Source organism: Littorina saxatilis, linkage group LG3 (genome assembly GCF_037325665.1).
Source record: "Littorina saxatilis isolate snail1 linkage group LG3, US_GU_Lsax_2.0, whole genome shotgun sequence".
NCBI lineage: Eukaryota > Metazoa > Mollusca > Gastropoda > Littorinimorpha > Littorinidae > Littorina > Littorina saxatilis.
Genome location: NC_090247.1, coordinates 63,787,242 through 63,796,631, shown reverse-complemented (window position 1 = coordinate 63,796,631; position 9,390 = coordinate 63,787,242). Strand labels below are relative to the sequence as shown.

Here is a 9,390-nt window from a genome sequence, read left to right as displayed (position 1 = left end):
CACACAAACAAACAAACACATCGACCGAATCCTATACACACCCCTATACCGGGGGTGTAAATACATAGTTGCACTGTACCTGATTTTCCAACCTGTGGTGCTCCAAGAATCAGCACTTTCAGGCAGGATGTTGTCGTCTTCATTTTCATTGAATACCGTAGCAGCAGAAATCCAAAGAAAATATCCCAACTTCGTGGAAGACAGCAACAACCTTCAGTTTTGCAGTCCTTCACAATGTTATGCAGTCTTTCACAATTTTGTCACAGTTTTGTTGAGTCTTCCAAACCTTTGGTTTAGTCTTTCACAATTTTGAAAGAATTATGTTCACTCTTCCACAATGTTGGCACAATCATACCCCGTCTTCCACAATTTTGTCACAACGTTTTGTTCAGTCTTCCACAATGTTGTCACAAATGTGTTGCAGTCGTTTACACTGTTGTTCAGTCTTTTACAGTACTTCACCCATCCAGCTGATTTCTATTACACACACGTAAAAAGAGTTCCAGAAACAGAGCACTCCAGCAATGTAACGCTCTCCCTCTCACCACGCTGTCGAGCTGTCGTCTGCTACACTGGGGTCACGGCGAGAGTCTAAGTATGAGAGGAGTGTGACCCTGGACGAGTCCATTGGAGCACGGGGAGGCAAGGGCTGCGCGGCTGAGCGATCGTTGCTACAGAAGCCACGAGAGAGGTGTCGAAGGTTAAGCAGTGAACTCGTTGTTCACCCCTCATTCGCTTGTCACCCCCCTCTCCACCCTCCCCCTCCCCTTCCTCCTTTGGGCTCCTGTTCCTCAACGTGGTTCGATTGTCACGGTGAAATTTCTTTCCTTCTTTCTTTCTTTCTTGTAGAATTCTGTCTCTCTCATTGACATAAATCATGTTTAGTTCTCTTGGATTATAATGTTGCTGTTGTTGTTGTTGTTGTTGTTGTTGTTGTTGTTTTCTTCTTGTTTTGTGTGTCCTTTGATTGTTAATACAGCCTGTTTGATTTTTCTGTTTATGCATGTAGGGGTTGCTTTCATGTTTTGCAAAGAATCTAAAAAAAATAAAAAAATAAAAAAACGAAAGAACAAAAAAAAAGTATGCACCATTCAGGATCAGTTATTTAGTTTGTTTGGGTTGTTAATGTGTTTGTTCGTTTGCTCGGTTGTTCGTTACCTACTATTTGTTTATGTATTTATTTATTTATTTATTTATTTACCTATTTATTAAGTTCGTTAGTTAGTTTGTTACTTTAAGGACGAAAAAGGGAAAAGTATGCACCAATTAGGATTAGATTTTTAGTTAGTTAGTAAGTAAGATAGTTAATTAGGTGATTAGTTAGTTAGTACGTTAATTAGTTCGTTGGTTCGCTTCATTAAACGTTCGTTCGTTCGTTCGGTTGTTAGTGTGTTAGTTAGTTAGTTCTTTCTATTTGCTTGTTGGTTTGCTCGATTGTTTGTGATTGAATTATTTGTTTACTTGTTTACTTTTTTACGTATCTATTTATTTCTCCCTTTCGTTTTTTGTAAATATTTTAATTCAAAAACTCTATTAACAACAACCGCAACAACCATCGACGGAATCGAGACGATTCCATTCAACCTGACACCCCCTGCAGCATTGCAAAAATGCACTCAGCAGCAACGCACCTTACTCGCTTCAGAGAACAATTTACAACAGGTGTCTATCAGTCGCACCGAACGTATGTAGATGTAGAGTTCACAGCCACGAGTCTTGTTCACGTTGTCGCTGCTCGGTCATGTTCTCCCCGGATTGAACAGAGCTGTATATTGTTGTCAAACACGCCCGTTGAAATTCCTGCGATTTTTCCGACAGTCGATCACCCCCATAAAGTTATTCCATTGACGAGGAGAGAATGTTCGCGGGGATGGCAAAAAAAAACCATGTTGGGCCCGTGGAGGGTCGTTGTTGAAGCGAATGAGAGAAATACTATACCAAATCTGCAGCGTGTGTGGTTAGATTTGTGCTGAATTTATTGATCTGGTGGGGAAGGCCGGTATATTTGTCAGGAATGTTACAGTGGGATTCCTGGAATTCGTCACATTCTTGTCAGGAAAGTCATGGGGATGTATGGTGACGTTCGAATTCAAACGTACGATCATTTCTTTTATGGGTGCAATTTGAAGAGGAAACTATATTAAATGGATCGACACACAGACAGACACAAAGGCACGCATGCACACAGACATACAGACAATAATGAGTTGGCGTCCGGTTAGCTTAAAGAGTAAGACAAACAGACTGACAAAAAGACGAGAAAAGAATCTAAGACGAGAACAGTGAAAAAGACACAGATAGAGAAAGTACAAGACAGACATAGAGAAAGTAAAATACTGACAAATAGAACGATAGAAATAAGATTAAACGACCTCATAGCTGTCACGTAATTGTATAGTCAGATCGATAGATAAATAGAGATGTAGAGAGAGAGAGAGAGAGAGAGAGAGAGAGAGAGAGAGAAGAGAGAGAGAGAGAGAGAGAGAGAGAGAGAGAGACAACAGACAGACAGACAGACAGACAGAGACAGACAGACACACAGACAAATAGACAGGCAGGTAGGTATGTCAGGTAGGCAGGGAAGTAGGAAGATAGGCAGGTAGGTAGGTAGGTAGGTAGGTAGGTGTGATGACAAACAGACAAGAAAACAATTCGCTTTTGCTGACTCATGATCGTGCTAGCAACTGACCGAGACCCTTGTTGATCAGTGTGGAAGAAAGGCAAGGGGCATGGGGTGATGAAGTGCAACAATCAGGAAGGGACAGAGAAGTCATCACACAACAAAAAATAAAACAAAGAAAAAAAAATGTACACATGGATTTTCATTTTGCTCTTGTTCCTCAGTGCGCCGAAAGGGGAAATTGTCTAACTAAACACGGAATGTTGATGGAGGCAAGTTTGCCTGGCTGCCTTTTCGTCCACTCCGTTGTCTGAAGTTGAAACCATTCGAGATGTGTTTGCCATCTTCATTTACACTGTTTGAAGAACCCGACATCTAGATGCTTCAGTCTTGTCAAAAGCCTTTCGTTTGTGTAATGAACTCAGAGATTTCCTGGTTTGAAATCAGACAACGTATAATTATGTGTATGAATGCAAGAAGTTAAAACATTTTATCTTTTCATTTATTTCCTCATCGTTTATAAGAAGGTCCCCAGTGCAACTAAATTTCGGGTTTATATCTATATCTGTTTGAAGAACCCAGCATTTAGATCCTTTCCTTCATGTAAACGGCTTTTTTTCTCGTGTAACGAACTCAGAGACTTTCGTTCAAAATCATTAAACGCTTATGTGTATACGGAACCATAAGCGTGTGTGTGCATGTACTTCCTCTTCACGTCCAACAAAGAAATATTTATATCCTTCGTGCAAAAGGTAAGGATAAAGATAAGAATAAGGATAAGATTTCATAATAGCCCTGTGAGATTACCCCCATGGAAATTCGGGCTGCTTTCTCACTGGATAAAGCGACTTGCCACACAGTACGGCGCTACCCAATATTTAGGAGTTTGGGATCTTTAGCGTGCGCAAGGTATTTGTTTTGTAATAAAATGTATAACAGATTTACATGTCCGTCTGCTATTCACAACAAATGTCACATTTTCCTGGCTCGCAAATAAACTTTTCTCGTGTTTTCCTACTCTCTTGATAACACTGTATTTACATTGACTGTGCCTCTCCGTGTGCTATACCCAACGAATTGTTATTATCGCTGACTCAGCCGTTGACCTGTCGCATTCTTCTTTTCTACTGTATTGATAACATCTAAACATACAGATAGAATGATTGAGCTTTTGGAGTCCATAATGTTCACACAAGCCTGTTGGCTATCAAAACCACACAAAGCAATGTCTTGCAGATGCACTGGACTGTGTCATTGAAATCCCGGTCAAAGAGACTCGCACGGCCATTTTACTTTTGATGGAGACGAATGGGATTTTCAACCTTGTGGCCAAGGCTATCACTGGTAGCATCGGTGTCGTTAAATGACTGAGCGCACCAGAAAAAAACCCTCTCGGGTTTTGTGGAGACAACAAAAGTCGTCGACCTTCGTGAAATGTCGTTGTGGTAGAGCACTGGACTTGTGATCCAAGGGTTGTGGATTCGAATACGGACCGGGACGGACACAGGTCAACGTTATGTGCAGACCCACAGTCTCCATGTCCCACCCCCGAGCCACCACAGTGACTCGAAAAAGACCTCGGTCATTCTGCCATAATTGCAGATCTATGGCTGATACCACCTAAACACACATACACGTGTGTATATATATATCATCTAAAGTCGGGGTAAAAACCCGGGAACATGCCCCAAATGGCTTTGCCGTGAGGGCGTAAAATTTCTCTCTGAAATATTGTTACTTTTTGGCACAGGAATTTGCGTTAAAGCGCCTGACCGGACCCATTTAATCAAAGTATCGTACGCTCTGCAGAAAAAAACCTATTGTAGTAATACTACTAGAAAAACAAGAATTTCATTCGCCATACTGCATAACAGACATTAGTAAATATACCCTGGTGTGGGTAAGTATAAGCGCATCCATCCCTTGAAAATACAATACATGGTTAGTTTTTCTTCTTCTTCTGCGTTCATTGGCTGAAACTCCTGCGTACACTCGCGTGTTTTGCACAAGTGGGTGTTAGCATGTATGAACTGTCAAGCAGTATTTAAGAAATGTTAAGTCCTTTGTACTGGAAACTTGCATTCTCCCAGTAAGGTAATATATTGTACTAGAGGAATACCCGGCTTCGCCGGGGTGAATCGCGAGACAGAGACAGACAGCGTGGCGGTTCACCACAATCACCTTTGAAGGCGAAGTCCTGTCAAACGGGTTTGAGATTTTTAGAGCTTATTTCTTAGCCCTATATTATCTGTTGTGGCTTCTCAAATGCCAGAACATACAGACAGACAAAAGCCGCTAGACCCCATCACAAACAGAACTCTACAATACACAGGTTTTTGCCCACACACACACAAACACACACACAGAAGCCGTATATATATATATATGTATCTATATCTATAAATATATAGAGATAGGTGAGAGTGTATTTTTCGCGTGGCTATAAATTGATTCGACCTTTTCACTTTGACAGTAAGAACAACTTGAGATTTTTAGAGCTTATTTCTTAGCCCTATATTATCTGTTGTGGCTTCTCAAATGCCAGAACATACAGACAGGTTAAAATTAATATTAAAAGTCCTACGGTTTTGAGCCATTAAGGACTTGAGTGTTTGTCCGCTTTCAAAAAGAGGAAAGAAAGAAACAAAAAATAAGGAGAGGAGGGCAGGGGGTGGGGTTGAGTTGATAATGCTCTGTGGAATTTGTTAAAATGAAAAGTAGTTAAGATGTTTCTTGGTAAGAATTATAAGTCTGTATTCTATATCTTGAATAACGGGCTTGTAATATTATTTTATTTTATTTCAAATCGAGTTAAAAAGTGGAACCTTTCAGGATCACCAATAAAACCAAATAGATGAGCAAGTAAGAGGAACACGAACAATAAATCTCAAAACTTTTTACAAATAAAAGGATTAAGATGTAAGCCACGAAGGCCGTGGTAATAAAAACAATATGTACAGTTTGGCGACTAGTGGGCCTTGGGTGAGGATATGTTGTCTAGAAGGTAGTCGCTGGAATCAGGAGGGATGGCGGGAGCCACTCGACCTCAAACTGAAACACGCTGATGTGATAATCTGGGCTTAGTTATACCCACAGCCCCATGTCCGAGTCCCTGACCAGTCGGCACAGCAGCAAGCTGTGTGACCAGCCTAGAGAACTGCTACTGCGCAGATAATCCTGGGGACTCAGACCATGGAGCTGCATATGGTCATATAAGGTTTTAAAGGTAATTCTATTTGTAGCGCATGGAGCGAAAATGTGTTGAAATGAATAGGGTTCTCCACAATGGCAGGACTTGTTAAAGATATGGAAGCGGCAGCCGCCGGCACGGAGGCGTCTGAAGATAGTGAGGAGGTTTGTTGGGAGATCGGGGTGTAGATCGTTCATATCAATGGGTTGATAGGACAGAGATGTTACGTACTGACTTCGAATGAGTTTACGGATTTTACTGTAGAACTCGGTTACTGAGTAGCCGATGTTAGTGTTAGCTGGGCTAGATTCTGCCGCTTCTTTGGCAGCGACATCCGCCAGTTCATTTCCCCGGACCCCTACGTGAGAGGGGACCCAGAGAAATGATACGGATGTGCCGGATGAGATTAACTGGTGACATATAAAGAGGATTTCTCTTTGTAGCTCTGCCCGATTTGATGTGTTTCGATGCAGAGCTTGTAATGAAGAGCGCGAGTCAGAGCAGAAAACTACCGCACGCGGTGTGACTGGGAGGTCATTTATAAAAGTGCATGCCATGAGCAAGGCAAATAGCTCGGCTGAGAATATGGAGATGTCTTTATTAAGAGTATATTTCCTTGAGATTTTGAGATCTGGGATCACAAAGGCGCAGCCAACGCTGCCGTCTGCAAATTTGGATCCGTCAGTAAAGACTTTTAAATGCTCCGAGAATTTGTAGTTTAGGGTTTCTTTTGTAACAGTAGCTAGGTAGACGGGGTTATCTTTTTTGGTAGTATTATCTTCACTGTCGTATATGATAGTAGGGGTTTCCTCAAGCCAAGGCGGGTAGGAGGGCGGGGGGACCCTGGCCAGCTCACTGACCTTCACCCCGCTATCGGCTAGAATGCGGTTTACTGTGTCGGATAAGGGTAGCGTTTTGGCCAAGAGTTGAGTGCTATGTTTGGTGTTGGCCTCATAATTTTGGTGCTGAGGAAAAAAGTCAGTCAGGACCTCGCAGGCAGAGTTCTCTACCGCGTGGGCTCTGACAGCATACTGAGCTGAACGGAGTTTTATCTCATCCACAAGGGGCAGCCACCCACACTCGCTGTAGACTCGACTCTTACTCGCTTGTTGGGAGAGTCCCAGAGCTATTTTGAGCGCCCTGCACTCTATAATAGCCAGTTTTTTCATGAGCGCCGGGCGCGTCGCGAAATAAGCTTCGCACCCGTAAAGGAGGCGGGAGCGAATTAATGCCCGCACTACCTCTGTGACACACTTACGTCCTCTGGCCCAGGATTGGGACGCCAGGTAGCGTATGATATAAAGATCCTTGTTGGCCTTATTGATCAGATGTTCGATATGACTGGTCCAGTTAAGTCGGGTATCGATGATAACGCCGAGGAACTTAACTTCTAAGCTCGGTTTGATAATATCACAACCTATCTTTATACTGCAGTTCCTGTACAGTTGTCTACGGGAGACAACAAGAAAGACTGTTTTATTTGAGGCTAGTTGGAAGCCGTTGGTGTACATATATTGACAGAGGTTGTCGATTTTAGTTTGGTAAGAAGATAAGTCAACAGTGTTGGTAACTCTGTTATGGCGTGGTCTATTAGTGTCTATTAAGGCGAGGTCGTCCGCATACAGAAGTACACTGGCACCGTCAACCTTAACAGAAGTAATGTCATAGAGCATGATGCTGAATAAGTTTGGCGCGATGATACTGCCCTGGGGAACCCCCATGTCCAGCGCATGGGTTTCGGACACCGAAGAGCCCACCCGGACAGACATCTTGCGATTGCTGATGAAGTTTTTGATGAATTGGTACATGTGGCCAGAGACACCGATTCTGCCGAGTTTTAGGAGTAGACGAGCATGCCAGACGCTGTCGTACGCAGATTTAATATCAAAGAAGGTTCCAAGAAGAGAATTATTACTATGTGCCAAGGTCTTTTTGATTTTTTCAGTGACGTGCACAATGTGGTCCGCACACGAACGACCTTGCCTAAAACCTGCCTGGCATGTAGGAATGATATTGTGTTTATTGAGGTGGAACTCCAGCCTCTGGTTCACCACACGCTCAAAGATCTTGCTGAGGTGGGGGGTTAGTGATATGGGGCGGTAACTGCCAGGTAGATTGCCCGGTTTTCCGCTCTTCAATACTGCTACTACTTGTGAGTCTGACCACGCTGCGGGGATAGTATCCTTTAACCAGCATAGGTTGAAAAACTGAGTGAGCAACTTAACAAAGTTAGGTGGTAGATGTTTTATCATGTGATATGATATTGGGTCTAAACCTGTGGATTTTTTTGGGTCTTTCAAAGAAGAGATGGCGTTTTGGACTTCTTTTGCCTTAAACATGCAGTTTATAGGCAACTGGTTGTCATCTGGGGGGTATATGAAACCCTTCTCCTGATCTAACCTATAATTGAGTCGTTCAGTATCTAGGGATTTTGATTGACTATTTTTGGCAAAGGTATCTGCTAATAGGTTTGCCTTTTCAGAGTCAGTTGTGGTCATTTTATCACCCGATAGTAGTGGCTTTTCTTTAGTTCTGTATCTACATTTAAATCTGCGGATTTTCTTCCAGATTTTGCCACAGTCTTTGTAATCTTTAGTTTCTTTGTGGACAAAGTTTTCCCAGTTTTGAAGTTTAGCCTCAGCGGTGATCTGGTTAAATTGTATTTCAGCTGACTTCATATTCGTGAAGTTAGCGTCTGAGCAGTGCCTGAGATATGTCCTAATGTGATATCGCTTGTTTGCCAAGGCTTCATCACAGTCTGCATTCCACCACTCATTCCTTTTGGCCTTACAGTTAGGATTTACTGACAGACAAAAGCCGCTAGCTAGACCACATCACAAACAGAACTCTACAATACACAGGTTTTTGCCCACACACACACACAAACACACATACACACAGAGAAGCCGTATATATATATGTATATCTATACCTATACATATATAGAGATAGGTGAGAGTGTATTTTTCGCGTGGCTATAAATTGATTCGACCTTTTCACTTTGACAGTAAGAACAACTTACGGGTGCAAGGGAAGCGTTCTGGACAGCGCAGTGACATTCTAAAAATAGTAACTTAGAAACGGGAATATGGATTGAAGCCACACGAAGGAAGGGAGATAAACGGAAAACACTGGAGAAGATAAGGAAGAGTTACTTGTAATGGTGAAATGAACACAAAAACCAAAATCGGTTCAGCGCAGCGCTGAGAGCACGTGTTGAAATATCTCATCGATGATATTGTGTCCGGGGTGTAGCTGAATACGGTGTCCAAATTTGAAAAAGATCCACCGAGAACTTTGGCGTTGTGATGTGGTCTAGCGGCTTTGGTGTGTCGGTATGGGGGCCCGGGTAGCTGAGGTGGAACCAAAATCGGTTCAGCGCTGCGCGCTGAGAGCACGTGTTGAAATATCGACCAGGTTGTGTCCTGTCCCGGGTGTACCTGAATATGCCCACCAAATTTGAAGCAGATCCATCGAGAACTTTGGCCGTGCATCGCGAACAATCACACACACACACAGACACACAGACAGACACACACACAGACACAAGTCGTATATATATATATATATATAGACTACG

At 42.7% G+C, this 9,390-nt stretch overlaps 1 protein-coding gene across 1 annotated transcript in view; it reads right to left on the bottom strand.

Moving 5' to 3' along the window:
* LOC138962921 (ras-related and estrogen-regulated growth inhibitor-like protein) overlaps positions 1 to 534 on the bottom strand; it is an 18,822-nt gene extending 18,288 nt beyond the window's left edge. Inside the window, exon 1 of the mRNA XM_070334880.1 lies at positions 80 to 534. Within this exon, the coding sequence (XP_070190981.1) occupies positions 80 to 149 (70 nt within the window). The 5' untranslated portion in view covers positions 150 to 534. The remainder of the gene's footprint in view (positions 1 to 79) is intronic.
* Positions 535 to 9,390: the final 8,856 nt, after the last annotated feature.